This window comes from Akebia trifoliata, chromosome 6 (genome assembly GCF_017979445.1).
Source record: "Akebia trifoliata isolate Shusen 1 chromosome 6, ASM1797944v1, whole genome shotgun sequence".
In the NCBI taxonomy this organism is placed as follows: domain Eukaryota; kingdom Viridiplantae; phylum Streptophyta; class Magnoliopsida; order Ranunculales; family Lardizabalaceae; genus Akebia; species Akebia trifoliata.
In genome coordinates this window covers 25195602-25214506 of record NC_141380.1, presented here as the reverse complement: position 1 = coordinate 25214506, position 18905 = coordinate 25195602, and the positions used below count along the sequence as shown (strand labels likewise).

At 33.1% G+C, this 18905-nt stretch overlaps 1 protein-coding gene across 2 annotated transcripts; it reads right to left on the bottom strand.

Annotated features, from left to right (window-relative positions):
- Positions 1–6056: 6056 nt before the first annotated feature.
- Positions 6057–16395, bottom strand: LOC147400494 (uncharacterized). Of its 2 annotated transcripts, XM_086446192.1 has the most exons (13): positions 16101–16392; positions 15415–15519; positions 15185–15328; positions 14307–14423; positions 13878–13988; positions 13591–13653; positions 13386–13512; positions 12493–12575; positions 12187–12403; positions 10353–10480; positions 8690–8764; positions 8353–8473; positions 6057–6372 (listed from the first exon to the last, which is right to left on the bottom strand). In XM_086446192.1, the coding sequence occupies exons 1-13, from the start codon at positions 16242–16244 to the stop codon at positions 6254–6256; spliced, it is 1554 nt and encodes a 517-aa protein (XP_086302318.1). In that variant the 5' UTR covers positions 16245–16392; the 3' UTR covers positions 6057–6253. The 2 variants fall into 2 exon arrangements, with proteins under 2 accessions (XP_086302318.1, XP_086302319.1); XM_086446193.1 differs by lacking the exons at positions 15185–15328; positions 15415–15519 and having other exon boundaries at positions 16101–16395.
- Positions 16396–18905: the final 2510 nt, after the last annotated feature.

Sequence of the window (18905 nt, the reverse complement as noted above, 5' to 3'; positions counted from 1 at the left end):
ACGTGCTCAATGTTTTAGCAAATATTTGAGTTACCCTTAGTTTTTTTCAAATTAGTGACATGTCCCCGAATCTCAGTCTTCTATAGTAGACTATGAAAAATGATTTAAATTTCCTCATCTTCAACTTGTAATCATAAACTCTTACGTTTTCTGTCCAAAACTGATCATCTTGAGGTACGATAAAATCTTTTACTGTATATCTTTTTTAACATAAAAAAATAAAATAAAAACTCTTCAACCTTAAGATTCTATAACTCCAAATATCCAAAACAAGATATAATTTTAGGAATAGAAGATAAAATTATTGATAAAATAAAAAAAAATCAAATGTTTTCTTCTAAGGATTAAGGTGAGATCAGAAAAGATGGATTGATGAAATTCAATGGGTTAAAGATAATTTACCATAAAGATTGAAGACTTTGAAAATTGGCTGATTTTTTATTTTTATTTTTTTTCAAGGGATGGGGTGGGGGTGAAGTCAAAGGTTTCTAGTTATGGGTTTTAGAATAGGGCATTTAGGTCATTTTTTAATTTATCCATAGGAGAAGAACATTGAGGTCAGAGCATGTCGACCATTCATGAAAATGTGAAAGCATATGTCCAAAACACCCTATTCACAAGTATTTTGAAGAATGAAGGAATTTAAAAATAAGACTTGATTAATAGAAATGCTGAAATTGACAATGAATATTAGTCTTGTTTAACTAGGTGTCAGAAACCTAATTGGTAAAGTCTTTAGGTGATGATATCAGAAACTTGGGTTCAAATCCCTCCAACATCGAGGTATTGAACTCATTAAAATTAGGCTTACAGATCACACGCACACACACAAAAAACAAAGACTTATTTAAGTTTTTTTTTTTTTTAAGGAAAAAAAAAAATTCAAAATGTTCAAAGGAGCATCTTCTCTTAAGTTTGAAAATCATTATTATTGAAAATCAAAATGCTCAAAGGGACACCACTGTAGAAGTTTGAAAATCAATTTTCAAATAAAAAAATTGAAAATCCTTGTTATCCAACAAAAGGCTCACACAAGCCACAATATCTATCATTTGACAGACTCTGATGGAAAATATTCTTAGGGATTCATTAGATGGTGGACCTGGACTACAAAACATGTACTAATTCGTACCATTACATTGACTCTGTGTGCCAAATCCAATTTAAAATGCTCAAGAGATACTAACTACCATCCATGTATTGGAAGTGGGACCACCACTTTCCAATGTTCTCTTTTGCACATCGACCTCACATTATTCATTTAAGGGGGCGACTAGTAAGTTTCAGGTGTAAACATCACATCTTTTATTTGTAGGATTTGTTAACTTGTTCCCCTAAAGTTGTATATTTTTAGAGTTTGTATTGCCGCACCCCATTTTTATTTATAGAACCATAATTTTAATGGGATTAAAATAAGTGATAAAAATGCCTATTTTTCTTTTACTTTCTTTTAGATTTCTTTTAAAATTGAAGGAATAAGTAAGAAAAGGGTGAATCTTAGTGGTAAACTCCCGATTATCATTTCAGAAGCTTCTTCTTTAGCGGTGTTTGATATTACTAGTTTATTTGAAGACAAAATTTCATATTGAATTTCTTAATTTTTTAGGTTGATTTAAGTAATAAAAAGCTATAAACTCTCTCAAGACCAACTAAGAAATGGAAGGAGGTAAAATTTATTTACTATCTTTTTTTTTTTTTTTTTTTTTTTTATAATCTCCATTTCAACATTATTTTTTGTATAATTATTCTTCTTTCTATCTCTCCTTGGTAGCTTGGTTTACAGGGCGTGGCGATGGTGACAATGGTTGGTGGTAGCTAGAAATTGAGACCTTCTATTATCGCACTAACTTTTACTAACCCCACCCAAAGATGTGTGCTACGAGTCATTCATGCAAGGAAACAACATCTACAGTTATGTGTGCACCTCCACGTCAGAAATGTAAAAATCACAATAAATCCAATGTCACCCCAGCATTAGTGGTGTACTATTTCTTTGGTGATTTACATAGAATTGCGGTGGCGTGAGCAAAAGTTGGTGTGGTAATAGAATCTCTCAACTTTTTAACCCTCGATGTTGAAGGAAAATGTTGGAGAAACATAAAACTACACATTGATTCTCACATCATTGACGTGAATGTATGTATGCAACCATAAATGCTTTTCATTGAGATAGGAACGAAAAGCATCTATGGTTATGTGCACACCTCCAGATCAGCAATGTGAGAATCGATGTACATTGCAATGTTACTCCAGCATGACTTTAAAAAAAGAAAAAAATTTGAAAGCATTTGAGTTATTTTGGGCATGTCCTCAGCTTGAAAACCTAGTGTATCATTTTCCAAAACATTTGGATTATTTTTTAAGTAATGATTAAATGACTCCCCCACATATATACTAAAAATACTCACCTACGTAGGGTGCGCTAGAACCATAGATTTTATGCCTTGGGATACACAACACACATCCCCATAAATCTGTGCAGGTTTGTATCCCAATGAAAGAAAATCAATGGTTTTGGCATACCCCAAGTCATGTGAATATGCCACGTGGAGGAGTCATTTTTATCACGATTCTTATTTTATAGGACATTTAGCGAAAAATAATGCATAATTTTATGACAATGGTAAAAAAGGTCTTTTTTTTTCCAAAAATATGAGTTATTGTAATAAATGGATTGTTTTTTAGTGTAAAAAAAAAAGTGGTCATTTTTTTACGTTATCGTAAGCCTATGGATATATATATATTTTTTTTTGCTGAACATGCTATTTTTTAACAAGCGGTTGAAGAACAAATGAAAGGGGTGTGCCATTGGTAGATTTAATGAAGTTTTGTCTATAAAGACATCCAATTTGATTTTTATAATATGAAACCATTTCCTTACTAACACAGTAAGATTTTGAGCCGTAAAAAGAGTTGTTTTGCTCAAATGGATTATCACATTAGAAATCCAACACCACAGTCCTTTAAGTTTTATCAAAAAAATTAGATTAAAAAAAAAAGAATTCAAAAAGCAATTTCTTTTGAACTAGATCCAAGGTTTTGAAATATGACAACTACCAAACTTTCACATAATTTTCAAACTTAAAAATGAAATTCAACGGTGAAAAATTACTCTTTTTTTAAAGAAAAAATATTCAAAATTCATAGAATTTTGCCCTCTACAAAACTGAAGCATCGGCTCATGCTTTTGGATGCCAAGAGATGAGTTCAAGGACCCTTAGTAAGAGTGAAATCCTTGCTTAGTAAGGTTAGGGGGACTCTTTTATAATTCATATGCTATAGGTGAAAGTTGGTGTGGTCATAAAAGCTTTCTATTTTTGTAAAAAAAACGAAGCAGTAAAGAGAACAAAAAAATTGCACACGAACAACACAAGGATTTACGTGATTCGACAATGTGCTTATATCCATGGATCAAAACAAGAACAATCACTAATTTTTAATTATAACAAATTAACTAAGCACTTCTTCAATATCATTTGACTATCTTTCCTGAGCTTTATAAGGGTTCCTGAGATTTCGAAGGTTAGTGGAATATTAATCTTGGAGTGAAAAAAATTATTTAAAATATATAAACTTTAACCCTAATTTTGATTTTTCAACAAATTCCCACTTTTGATCAAATATTCAAAATTATCAAATTTCCCCTAAGAAGAAGAAAATAATGGATTGAGAAAATTCATATATTTTTAGAAAATGAGGATCAAATTATTTAGAAAACTATTTCTGCAATCAAATCATCCGAATATCTTTGCATAAACTTTTAAAATTATACTACAAAATTTAAATATAAAAAAATATATAAAAAAAAAAAAGACAAAGTTGGCAAAAATTATACTTTTTCGAAAGCTTTGAAAATTGGCTGATTGATCATCAATTATGGATGATTTTACAAATTGGCAGCTAGGGCCCACCAATTTTTATTTTTATTTTTTTTACTGTCGATTGGCAAGACAAGATACAGATCGGCCTCACGGAATTTCCTATTGATTGTTTCTCGAAAATCACCAGCTTTGCTTCACTTTAGTAATAAATTAGAGTGGGGCCCGAGATCATATCCCGACATCTTTTAGTGTTTTTTAATTTTTTATTATTATAGATCTTTTTGAATTAATCAATAAAAATTAAATATTTTATTCATTTTGTCGTTTTTCATTTTTTTAATTTTTATTTTGTTTAGAATTGAAAACGAAAATCACCTCTTAGATTTCTATCAAACCGTGTGAGTACCATATATTTATTTTATTTTATTTTTGTAACCATGGTGTCTGGGTCTCTCCCGACAAATCCCTCGGACACGTGCAGTCCCCTCAACCCCACATGAACTAAGTAATTTCTAGAATAAATCACTAAGGATGGCCCCTTAAAAGCGATTAGAAATTAAGACATCCGCTTACTTAAGATTGGACCCCAATACACCAAGATGAATTCTAAAATTCATTTTTGCAAAAAAACTAACTTTAAGTTCGTAAAATTATAGTTGCAATTACATGTTTATAAAAATTACAAAAACATTTTTATAAATAACATTAAAAAAAATAGAGGAAATGATGTCTTGTACATACTAAATATGTATAGAAATATAAAATTACTTCTTTATCCACATTTTGAAAAATAAATGACATCTCACTAAAACCAACTCAATGATTCAACTCGAAAACTTGGATGCATAACTCTAAACAATCATCTTCAATCCATTGGCTTCAACCTCTTGAAGAAAATCATTTTATACCCAAAAAAATCCTTCATCTCTTACTTCCACACAAAATCATATCTTGTAAGTCAGTTATGAAGGTTGAATAAGATCAGATTCCACTCCCCACCATTTTAAGAAATACCTCATACTTTGCTTCGTGATGTTTCAATCATGGTTATAAACCTCATCCGTGATAGTGAGGAGTTGCCCAAGTCATCTAAACATCATTCGTGAACAAGATTTTCAATATGAATCGCAGATCTTATATGATTTGTATGTTATATATGTTATTTTGAAAATATCACCCAGAGTTAGTTAACTCAATATTCACAAGACGAAACATAACATAGTATCAAATATTTGCTATTTAAGGCCAAAATCAAGATATATTGTATGACAATGTCGTATTGATTATCTAACGGGTATCAAGGTCAATCAAACACAATCAGAATGCAAAAAACTCCTTTCTCACCAAAAAAACCCAACTTCTGGAACCACTTCTTGACCCCTAAAAATACTCCCTGAGCACTGATCAAACAATAGATTTCACAATAAAAATTCTTACATAAGTGACTCCATAGAAGCACTTCTGTTGAAAGCAGAGCTGCTCTAAATAAATCTTAAAGATCACTAAAGAACGATAAAGGTCTTAAAATGGGGAGAATGTGTAAAATTACATTTAGTGGCAATATAATTCTCTTGAAACATGCTGAATTATTTTGTGGCCCTGTTGTTCAAATTGGATTTAAGATTAGATGGATTGCGTACTCAGAATCTGTGAAGATCTCCACTTCATTACAGTGACTAAAGAGACAATTCATAATCTTTAGAAGTGCCAAGAAGCTTGAAAGGATGAAACATGAGGACCGATATGAGCGAAGGCAGATGTCATTGATTAAAAATAACTCCACGACATTTTATGTTGGTTTATGGCCCGAACTTGAGTAATATTTGGGTGTATTATCGCCACCCGTGGATGCAGGCAACTTACCGAACCATGTAAATCTCTTGTGCTCTATTTTATTTTCTCGTTTGAATCTTCGTGGTTTATCAATCTTGATAGATCAAAGGGAGATTTCGTAGTATATATATATATATATATATAAAGAGATCTGATACACACAAAGAACAATTGTGAAATATCAAAAGAAATGAAACACATCAGATGGTTATGGTGACTTGAAAGAATTGGTTATTTGCATTGAAATCTACGTGGCATCTATATAATGTTAGGTCACCCCCTCTCTTGCTTATGTGTGACATGCGACAGTACGAGGTTGGCCATACACCATCATAATTCCCAAAAGGTTATTAAATCAGCTACAAATTGAGAAGGATTCCATAATTTCTGTTTGAACAATAATTAAGATTGCTCTCAAATTCATTTTATATGTCTCTTGATTTCTTAAACCACAAAGCTTGAAAAGATGGTACTTACTAATCATGAACAAATTTTTTAATTTTTTTTACTTGTTCAACGATTTAATTCTCGGATTCAATACTTAGTAACTTAAAAGTACCTCCTGTGAAGACCCTCCAAATTAGGTGAAGCAGCAATTCTCAAAAGCCAAAATTACTAGGAGGAAGAAAGGCTAGTTCCTGAAAGACTTGTCCTCTGTGCTCAAAATTTCTAAACTCATCATAGCTCGCACAACCTGGGCTCAATACGATTGCATCCCCTACATTCGTCAAAAAACTGAATGAGATTCAGATCTTAATTCAAATTATCAGAATCTAGAAAGAAAGATACAGAATTAAGACTTGATTATAGTATTTTTAAAAATGTCAGTGCATTTATTTAAGGAGGCTTCTATTGCCACACCAACTTTTGCTAACACCACCCCAAGATGTGTGCTAATTCTTTGGTGATTTGCATATGAATTGCGGTGGTGTTAGCAAAAGTTGGCGTGGCAATAGAATCTCTTATTATTAAAGTCCCCATCTCAAGCCAAAAAAAAGACTCATCTAAACCATCCCAAACTAATTGAAGGCTCATTTGTATCACTCATATAGTCGCCAAGTAAGAGTACGGCCTTACAATGGGAAGGGAAAACTTCGGAGAAAACAGAAAAATGGGGGGAGGGGGGCGATGGAAAATTATTAAACATTATGAATAAGGTAAAATATATATCTATATATATGAACAGCGTTCCTAAGACTCATATTGGGACTCACATTGCGACACACCGTTTTGTCTTATATGGGCAAAAATATTTGGAATGGGCTGATTTTTTGTGAGGATGATCTCTATGGTGAGGAGATCATCCTTGCCAAAAATCAGCTCATTATGAAACTTCTAGACCGTCCAATTTTTGTTGAAAAATTATAGACCGTCCAATTTTTGTAAATCAATTTTGATGGGGTTAGAAGTTTTGGAATGGGATGATTTTTTGCCAGGATGATCCCCTCATCACAGAGATCATCCTCACAAAAAATCAGCTCATTCCAAACATTTTTGCCCATATAAGACAAAACGGTGTGTCGCAATGTGAGTCTCAATATGAGTCTTAGGAACGTGATATATATATATATATATATATAGGGAAATGTTCAGCACCCTAAGTTTTACCACACACTTTAACAAACGTTTTTTGTCCTACATGGGTTAGAAGTTTTGGAATGAGCTGATTTTTGGTGAGGATGATCTCTATGATTAGAAGATCATCCTCCCCAAAAATCAGCCCATTCCGAAATGTTTAGCCCCATGTTTACACGTTGAAAAATCGTGGACCGTCCATTTTTTGTAAATCAATTTTGACGGGGTTAGAAGTTTTGGAATGAGCTGATTTTTGGTGAGGATGATCTCCTCACCATAGAGATCATCCTCACCAAAAATCAGCTCATTCCGAAACTTCTAACCCATGTAAGACAAAACGCGTTTGTTAAAGTGTGTGGTAAAACTAAGGGTGGCGAACGGGACCCATATATATATATATATATATTATATATATATATATATATACATTATATATTTATTCTAAGCTTTCAACATATTTTTAAGCTAAAAACATAGTATTGAAATATACATGATAACATGTTTCCATTCATAATTAGATATGTTATAATGCTAAAAAAATCTGTAAGTCACCATATCTTTTGAGAAAAATAACACACTAATGAAAAAATCAACCACCATAACATCAAGACATAATCATAAATCAAATCTCACATTAAACTACATTCATAAATCACCAAATTCTACTTTATGTACTAAATCCCACATTAAACTACATTCAAGTTTAAAACGTTAAAAAGCATGTTTAAAAATGTTTTTTTTTAACTTATAACAGAAAGAACAAAGAGAAAAAACATGTTTAAAAACAAAAATAATTTGTTCTTTTTTAAAATGTGCTTAAAATGCGAAAAAGATTCTTAAAACATACAAATATGTTTTCTTTTTTTAATTCGCATTTTTTACTTGTTTTATTTGCCAGGGCAAAATGTGTTTTTTTTTTTTTAAGTAAGAAGAAGGTTTACTCCAAACTTAAGTAAGGAGGTCATTAAAGATCAAAACTTAGATTTATGTGTGAAAGTTTGCATCAGCAGAATTGAATGGAGGGAATAGGATTCGCTTAGCCGACCCCAAACCATTGGGATAAGGCTTCGATGATGATGATGAACTATGTACAACAAAATCTTGATATGGGAAGAAGGCAGACCGTATTTTGCTATACTGCGTGCGAAATTCACCGCATCCTTGAGATTTTCTGCTCTAATACAAGGAATGCTAAGACCAGCAGCACACAATGTCTTATGAATCATCGATCCTGAAGATCCAAACTTAAGACATCCATAGGTAGAGATAACGTTAGTTTGTAAAATTGTCTAGGAAATCTTCACGAAACATAAAAGCATAAATGCAAAATATTTGTGATAGAGAATAACTTCAAGAACTACTGATCCAAGAAAAGAAAAGAATTAACTTCAAGAACTCATGCAGACAAGCATCTATCTTAGTTACAAATGAAGAGACAATGTAAGAAAAGGATCACTTACAGTAATGACAGATCTATGGTACTTCAAAGGCTCTACTAGCTGTTCAAAACCATTGGATCCTTGAGTGTTTAGAACCTGAAAAGTCACAGAAACAATTTCTAATAAAATAGTAGTTGTATGACCATAATTTTGTGTGACCTAATAAACCATTTTATTATATATTTGTAAAACCAATTACGGTCGAGACATAAAATTCCTCAACTATATAGGCCAGCTAGGTAACAATGGCGGATCAAATCCTGTTCCCAGCATTGAGAATTCTACTTTCTGCTTTGAAGCCTACTTACTCCTTTATCGTGTAGTGTAGTCAAGGCAAGGAGGCCCGGAGGGATAGGCTTCAACTTACCGCTACCTCAAATCCGTGCCCCCCAATAATGGATGCTCCTCTTTGAGTCTGCTTACATGGATCTTCTGTTAGACCACTCAAGAAAAGGGCTGTGGCTTCTTCCTCACTAGCAGAAGAAACAGAATTAGCATAGTAGAGAGACTCAGAAAAGGCGTGGGGGAATCCGGCACTTTGCTCATCCGAATGTGGTTGACTACGAATTTAGGTTTCTATTGTTCCAACATGTAGGGTGTAAGGATCCAAAACATGCAGAGAGACTCAGAGAAAAAACAAGAAGGGGGGGGGGGGGGGGGGAATCCGGCACTTTGCTCATCCGAATGTGGTTGACATTGAATTTAGGTTTCTATGGTTCCAACATGCAGGGTGCAAGGAAGCACACTCCACTTCCTAAAAAAAATTCCTGCATTGGACACCATGTCTTACCCAAATGTCATAATTATGCCAACATATTTAACGGATAAATCTTTAAATGATTCAAATATTTGTTGCAGCTACTGTCATATGATTTTAGTGCATATTCTTTTTATATTGTATATATGAAACAAACTATTCACAAACACACACACACACACACAAGAAGAATAAGAGAGAGAGAGAGAGAGATGCTATTGGCACTCCAAGTTTTGCTTATTACACCCCAATTTCTTAAATTATTTATCACATCCCAATTAAAGAGAGAGAGAGAGAGAGAGATGCTATTGGCACCCCAAGTTTTGCTTATTACACCCCAATTTCTTAAATTATTTATCACATCCCAATTAAAGATTAAAATACACTATTCAAACATTACAAAGGTTTGGTTCAAGTTATTATCTCAACATTACAAAACATTATAGCACATTCAGTCAAGCAATTTTGGTAGTAGTTTACAGTTAGGATTAGGCTCATATAAAATCCAAAACCTTAAAATAGATATCTAACAAAAAAATGAGAGCTTCTATTGGTACCCCAACTTTTACTTATTCTCAACCATTCATTTATTTATTTATTTATTTTAATTGGGTTGTAATAAGTAAAAGTGGGGGACTTGGTGTGCCAACAGCAGCTCTAAAAAATAACTCTAATCAGAGAGAATAAATTGAACAGATGGTGGTGTATCTGGTTTGTGGGGTTGTTGTCCTAGACACCTCATACCCGTATAGACACAGAAACTTCGTGCATGTCTTTGTTATATAGCCTTGTGCATATCTTTATTGTATAGCTTTCAGAAATATAAAATAGACACTACTACACCCTACTAACCTTAAAATATTAAGAACATTGCAGATCACATGATTAAAATGATGGAAAAAAAAAAGACATATTAACAGAAGTAACCTTTGCAAGGCCACCGAGTAAAATCACAGATTTTTGTTCTTTAAGACCCATAAGCCCAGTATATGTTGCTTCAACATTTGTCGCCTTGCTGTCATCCACCCATGTTACCCCATGGGCATCTCTATGTACTGCATTAATAATTCAAAAAGTTCTCAGAAAGATAAATCCATTACGACAAAAGATTTCAGGACAATTGAAATTATCAGACACAACAAAAAGATGAATTGTTCTCAGTGTAATGTGTTGCATCCTAAATGTTTTAAGTTTGATCCTAGATTACCTGCCGACGTAGTTGTCATAGCAATCACATATGCTATTTTTGGTCAATAAATCGCATATTGTTTTTTTTCTTTTTTTTTCCCTATTTTTAAGTGTGATAATTAAATCTCCGTGCGAAAGCGTAACAAGAGAAAGAAAATAAAGATGAAAATGAACACACAAAGAACACAAGATTTACGTGGTTCGGCAAATTGCCTACGTCCATGGAGGAGAGGGAGAAAAATCCACTATCAAAGAAAAAGATTACACTCTTTTTCCTCTACAACTCTCTCAGCCGCAAGGAACCTCACAGAGAAAAAGCATAAAGAAACCCTAACCAAAAATACATATATATATATATATATATATAGGGTCCCGTTCAGCAACAAACATTTTGGCAAAACATTTTTCAAAACATGGGTTAGAGGTTTTGGAATGGGCTGATTTTTGGTGAGGATGATCTCTACGGTGAGGAGATCATCCTCACCAAAAATCAGCCCATTCCAAAACTTCTAGCCCTAGTTTACAAAGTTGAAAAATGGTGGACCATCCATTTTTTGTAAACCATTTTTGATGGGGTTAGAAGTTTTGGAATGGGCTGATTTTTGGTGATGATGATCTCCTCACCGTAGAGATCATCCTCACCAAAAATCAGCCCATTCCAAAACCTCTAACCTATGTTTTGAAAAATGTTTTGCCAAAATGTTTGTCAAAATGTTTGTTGCTGAACATTTCCCATATATATATATAGGGTAGCGTTCAATGGCTAACTTTTTGGCAAAACATTTTCAAAACATGAGTTAGAAGTTTTGGAATGGGCTGATTTTTGGTGAGGATGATCTCTACGGTGAGGAGATCATCATCACCAAAATTCAGCCCATTCCAAAACTTCTAACCCCATCAAAAACAGTTTACAAAAAATGGACGGTCCACAATTTTTCAACTTGTAAACATGGGTTAGAAGTTTTGGAATGGGCTGATTTTTGGTGAGGATGATCGCCTCACCGTAGAGATCATCCTCACCAAAAATCAGCCCATTCCAAAACTTCTAACTCATGTTTTGAAAAATGTTTTGCCAAAATGTTAGCCATTGAACGGGACCCATATATATATACCCAAGAAAATCGCCTCGGGGGCGCTGCCCTTGAACCATTGCATGGACCTAGTCGGGTAGCCCAACCCCTTCAAGCCCACTCTGCTTCAGAAAAAAGTCCCCTTTGATACTGTTTTGCCTCTTGAAGTCCAAGCACAATAAGAATACTTGACATATCCACCTTTTTTATTTTTTTTTCTTTCATTTATTTCTATTAATTAAAAAATATGTAAATTTTCCTCTTTGGGATCACACGTGCTATTGTGTGATCGCATATGCCCACAGACATATGCTGATCGCTCAACATAGCGTATGTGATAACATTGCCAACTGAAGAAAACCGCCAAATGTTCCATTTAAAAATCTAAGATGGCAAAGCATGAAAGGATGTAAACCAGCTTTTAGAAATTAAAAAGAGTCGGTAAGAGTAGCTGAGATATGCGGCTAATTAACACAAGAAAACCTGCATCTGTTTTCACTAACCAATTTGCATTCGATGAGGTGGAGGACTCAACAACTCTAGTGTTGAACTAATGGAATCAACATCAATTCCGACATCCAATCCAAGAACACAAAATGCAGCCACTGCAGCATTGTGGTAGTTATGGATCCCCATAGTTTTCATTGTTCCCAATTGAAGCTGTGAAACAAGTCCACTAGTGGGAATTTTCAAGTCGGCAACCTTTCCTTCTGTGTCCATCTTCGTAACATAAGCCACTACTGTCAAATATGTTAAATAAACCATATTCAAAAGATATAAAATATGTATAGAAGAGAAGAAGAACTTACCCTTAAACCTGGAAAGGCTCCTATCCAAGCAACATTACATTTGTCAGCGTAGTCACTAAAAGCTTCATTCAAAAGTTGATTTCCTGAACAGTTATGCATCACCAGCTGTTAAAAAAACTGATAATAAACTTCATAGGGAGAGGTTTATTTTGAAAAGTTAAAGTGTACGGAAAATATCAAAAGGGATTCTTATCCAGGGCTCGATAGATAATTTGATAAGCCAATGATTTTTTTCCGTGTTTCAGAATACGGTTAACCAACATGTTAACTAATCGATTACGATAAATTGGATCGGATTTTGCAGTTTTTTCTTCTGCAGTACCTCGACGTGACATGAGCGTGAAAGAGGTTCAAGAATTCGTTTTCTTTTTATAAGGGCTAAAATCACTTATTTTGGCTTTTTGACCCCATATTGTAGGGTGGATCTCGAAAGATATGAAAGATCTCCCTCCAAGCCACATACGACTTGCATCGAATACAGCTTTCCACAGAAAATGGATTCTTATCAATAAGTATTAAATTTAAAGCTTCAAAATATTGGTCTTATCCAAAGGTATGTCCCAAATCCATTTTCTGAATCAAGGAATCGTGCTTGTTCATTTCTTAAGGTTTTATGTTAGATATAGTTTTTTAATCAAGAACATTGTCTGCAATTTCTTTTAGTACATAAACAGCAGCTATATTTCTTAAGAGAGATGCTATTGCCACACCAACTTTTGCTAATGCCACCCCAAGATGTATGCCAATTCTTTGGTGATTTACATATGAATTGGGGTGGTGTTAGCAAAAGTTGGTGTGGCAATATAATCTCTCTTTCTTAAACATGTAATAGATGCCTTACTAACCAAAACCAATTAAAGGCCTACAAAATTTACTTGATCAAAGACTTATACCAATTGGAAGAACTGCAAGCTTGCTGAAATTCATGTGAGAAAATATCCTGGATTTAGACTCCGCATAATCCGGCATTGTCTTGTACCTCTCCAAATGATCCGGAGTGAGGTTTAAAACCACAGAAACCTGAAAATTACTTGTAGGATTACGAAAGGTTAACATGGCAGATTGTCCTAAGAGACTTAAATTTCTTGATCTACTCACCGAAGGACAGAAGTGCTTGTTTGGAATATCCAATTGAAAGCTGCTAACCTCCACCACTGCAACCTGGAAACATACTGCCACAAAAGTTAAATAATAGATACAACTAATTGGAAAAGATACCAAACCAAACATACAATAAGTGTGAGGGACAACATATAGGTTATAAATGAAGGTAACACATGGCTTACGGAGAGTTTTGATTCATAGAATCACATGTACAAAGAGGGCTAACAAAGGCTATAAATGATATGAAACAACAGGAAAATTAAATAAACCAATAAACTTGCCTGAAATTTGGGTTTCATAGAAGGTGATTCTAATAATTGAATAACAGCCTCTGAGAGTGGGTTTCCAAGGTTCCCACCAACAAATGTGCTGATGCCCAAATGACAAAGCATCTGCATAGATAATTCAAGTAATGGCAGATTAAGTATTAGTAAAGATGACATATTGGGTTATGTTGGTGGGGACTAACATGATCAATCATATATTTGCTGGAAAATTATATGGGAAATGGCCCAAAAAATTTCATATGATGTGGGAAACAAAAATCAAAGGAAATTGAAGTAACAAAAAGATGAAAAAGCTTCCAAAACCAGAGGATTTTTATGCCTATAAACCTCAAAGACAAATTGTCACTTCAAATAGAGACATGAGAGTTTTACATTTCAAAAACCAAGAAAAAAAACAAAAGCTAAGTCCAAGTTTAATAAGACCTGTCCAGCGAAAGTAGTAACGGTAGATTTTCCATTGGTTCCTGTTATTGCTAAAACCTTTATGTCTTTCGGAAGAACTTCAGCCGCAAAGTCCAACTCAGACATCACTTGCATTCCCTGTTTTTCAGCACAAAGAATGACACTTAAGCATCACAAAAAAGTATCAATGCATGTGTGCATGCGCGGATCTGTGTTATGCAAGCTATCTTGATGCATGTACTTCTATGTGTGTATTACCATACGTTTGTACATGCTAATGCACTTTGAAGGCCTATGTGTGCAAGCATTACTAAATAGATGGAATAATATATTTAACAGAATTTGAAATATAATAAGAGCATAGTCCTATGTGAAGAAGTACATGCTGGAAAGATAGTCATACCGTATTAACATGGGAAATGGCAAGTTGAATCTCTCCCTTGTTTATGTTTAGAGTATATGATGCAATAACATGAGTGCATTGCATACATTTAATCATATTCCATGTATCTCATCCATAATAGAAAGTTGTGATGTGTAGAAGGTTGTGGTAGAGATTAGGAATAATATTTAGAAGATTAGGAAAGTCAGATCGTGCAATCAATAGAAGTTTGGCTCTGATAACAAGTAGAAAATTAATTTTATTAAGAATTCTTGGATGATGATTACATATCTCATTGGGTTTATATAGATTCAAAATATCCATGAATATGGAAAGATAATTAATCAATGCAATATAATATAACTAAATGATGCAAATCTAAGATCTTCAAGATACAAGATGAGATACACCATAGCATTGATCAAGTGTATATGATGCACAGTATTATACCTTATCCCTATTAGTTTCCATGTAGTTTGGTTACAAATTTGGTTTTAGAATTAGAGCTTGGTCTTACCGATTGCAATAAAGAGGAAAGACCATGGTTCTCAAGGGGAACTCCAGGAGAAACAACCACTCTGTCTACATTCTCTAGGAGCTCTCTACTACAATCTCCAAGAATCGTTCTCAAATCACTATGTTTCTCAAATAAAGGATCTTGCTGCAATAATATAGATTTTTTCGGCATTAAACTAAATCAAAGAAATAAGAAAAACACTTAAATCGAGATTTGGTATCATAACATACTTCCAAGGGGACCAAATTCGTATTACTATCAATGGCTATAACTGAAGCACCACGTGTAAGAGCAAGCCTCGTTGCGGCTCTTCCAGATTTTCCCATGCCTACAACCTGAATTACAATATGGACTCATTTGTTAGACATGATTTCTGATGGATGTTTTCCAAGGAATGGTCCACTGAACTGGGAATTTCACAATTTTCTCTACTTTTTTGGCAAATTCCCATTTTAAAAATCCACCGAGGCAAAATGACTTGCCTGAGTCATCTCGATATCAATGGGAAACATGTATTAAATCACTGAAATATCCCTTAGTGTTTATTATTAAGCAGCTCATTCTTGAGAAGGATATTTTTGTAATTTAACTTATATTTTCCAGTTTGGTAAAAATTTAATACCAAAAAGGTAATTTATCATTTTCGAAATTATGAATAGTGCGCAGAAATTCAACAAAAGTTTTGGTAAATCAGCCTTTTAAAACCATGTTTAGTGTACCCATTTTAGTGTATGTTCGTTAACAAGTTTCAAATTGTGTGGAAAAAGATCATCCCTATAAAATTCCATATTCAAGGAAACAACTTTTCCAGGATCTAACACTAATATCAGTTCTGCTCTGCTTCGAATAAATCAACACCAAATACACACACACACAAAGAGAAAATCTCAAAATACAGAAAGAAGAAAAAACTCACAGCAACAGTTTGGCCTTTAAGGTCCTCTTTACAAGAACAACATTGGACCCACCCATTGCGAATCACCTTCTTTGCTGCAGAAGAAACTGAACTTGATGTTAGGGTTAGGGTTTCATTCACGGGGTTTAGTAAATTCGCCTTCATTTTCTCTGCCAAAACTGAATAAATTTTTCATTGAGTTATGAGTTTTTGGAAGGAAAATGTGGAAAATCACACGTGTCAAGGAGGGAAATTTTTAATGTTGTGGACGTAAAAACGGCCTTATTTAACAAACAAATGAAATGGTTAAGATGTAAACCATATTACAACGGCTATTTTTCTCTCGGGAAATAAATTTGCTTTTCTAAAAATCTTTTTCATAAAAATAAAGTTTTTAGCAAAACTATTTTCTCTCAGAAAATGAAATACTTGCGTTGATTGAACATGAGCAGTCAGGATTTTTTTAAAAAAATGAACGACCAGCTCGACAAAAATACTTAGGGAGCGTTTGGGAACACTGTGCAGGTGTGCACTGTGTTTTTTATCAAAAAAAGGTGTCTTGTTTTGAAATTAATGTTTGGAATTTCTATAGTAAAGCATTTTTTTTCATCAACAAAGAGCTTAGGTCCTGTTTGGATCAATTGCCAGCAGTAGGAACCTTGTTAGCAATCTGTCGTTTTATTCGCAAATTTATGTTTTTTTCCAATAAAAGTATTATTCATCGGAATATTTTTATGATTTGAAAATCTTGTGTATATTTAATGAGAAAATGATTTTTTTATGAATACTGTAATATTCAACAAAAAAAAATGACATTAACCTAAGTTGCCAATGAAGCTTTAGTCTTCTACATGGGTTGGACTTCATCTCTTCAACGGTCCATTCAAGTATATTTGTTTCTCTCACTCACTCTCTCTCTTTTTCTCTTCAGCAAATCTATAAAAAGAAACTAAAAAATTGGACTTGAAAGCAACGAAGAAGTATATCTAAAATCAAATAGATCTCTGCAATTTCGTAGAGAAGACTTGAAATCTTATTGATCTATGCAACTCTTTAGAAATTTTTTTATTTATTGATTTTTCTTTTATATTTTTCTTTCCCTTAAAAGTAGGAATATAGTGATCAATTTTTTGTAAAAATGAATTAGAAAATAAAAGTTTTTTATATTTTTATTGGATGAGAGTAACTTAACAGGTTACAATATCAACCATGGGATAATTACCTAAGAAGTTATAACTTCTTTTAACTCTAACCAATCTTTGGAACGTCATTTTTAAACCAATGCCTTTAAGGCATTGGTTCAATTTTGCCTATTTGCACCCCATTTTTTAAAACCTCTTCATCACACCTCTTTGAAATAATGGGAACTTCTAATTGTTTATTTATTGCAGTTAATACAAGAAGATAAAAATACTTCACTTCTAATTTATTCTCAAATAAATATTGTGAGATTCTTGAGTTTAAAAACATCCAATCGATTACGCTTAAATTGTTTTGTTATTTATTATATGTGAGATATATTAAAAGAGAGTATCAAATATTTTTGGATTCACCATAAACAGATATTGGAGTGTTACCCTCTCTGTTATAAATCATTGTATCCTAGGAGACAGACATCTACGAGCTGTTGGCACTAGAGCAGGGGCGAAATTTATCTTAAGGACATTGCGTTTAACGTGAAGGCTTGATCTTAATTTGTTTCTACAAACTGATAAACTCTTTTAATTTTATATCTTTTTTCTCCTAATATTTAATTTGGATTCGACTTAACTTCTTATTTAACTCTATACTTGATTCATTTTCTTAATAAAACTAATTTGCACCCAACAAACTTAAGATAGATCTTTGTTTAAGTGTAAATTAGTTTATTTGAAAAATTAAATCATCAAGAGAAATCAAAAAAAATTTATAGTAGTGACTTCAAAAGATGATAACAGAAAATGTTGTCTATCTTACTACCTTGAATCTAACCCATCTTCTTAAAAAAGATCCTCTTGTACCTAATGAGAATGTGGGAGATGAGACTACAGTTATTGCATCAGAAGCTTGGAATCATTCAGACTTTTTATGTAGAAACTATATTCTGAATAGACTAAATAATGTGTTGTACAAAGTGTACTCACAAATTCAAATCGCAAAACTGTTTTGGGAATCCCTAAACAAAAAATCCAAAACGAAAGATGTTGGAATAAAGAAATTTGTTGTTCGTAGATTCCTAGATTTTAAAATAGTGGAAATCAAATCCAAGATCTCTAAATTTTAATTCATGAGATTCATACCGAAGGTATGTCAATCAGTGAATATTTCCAAGTTACATTTATAATTGAAAAACTTCTACCGACTTGAAAAAATTTAAAAACTTACCTTAAGCATAAACGTAAAGAGAGTCTATGGAGGATTTGATTATGAGGTTAAGAATCGAAGACAATAACATAAATAATGAGAAGAAAGTTATGGTTTCATCCATGGAATCTATAGCATATATTGTGGAAGAAGATTCATCCAAACCCAAACCCAAACTCAATTCCCATAAAAATCAAAAGTGAAAAAATAATGATCCCAAAAAAAAAAAAATGTCAAGAAAATGGTAGGAAAATGCTTTGGGTGTGGCGAATCCGAACATAGAACAAAAGATTGCCGAAAGCGTAATGGACCTCATTCTTTCAAAACTATCAAGCATGTTCGAGTGAATGTGATCGAAATAGAGAATCTTACAGTAGTTATTTCAGAAGCAAACTTTGTAAATGAAAACAAAGATTAATGGGTAAACACTGGGGCCACTAGACACATCTGCTTTAATAAAAATGTATTCTCTACATATCATAA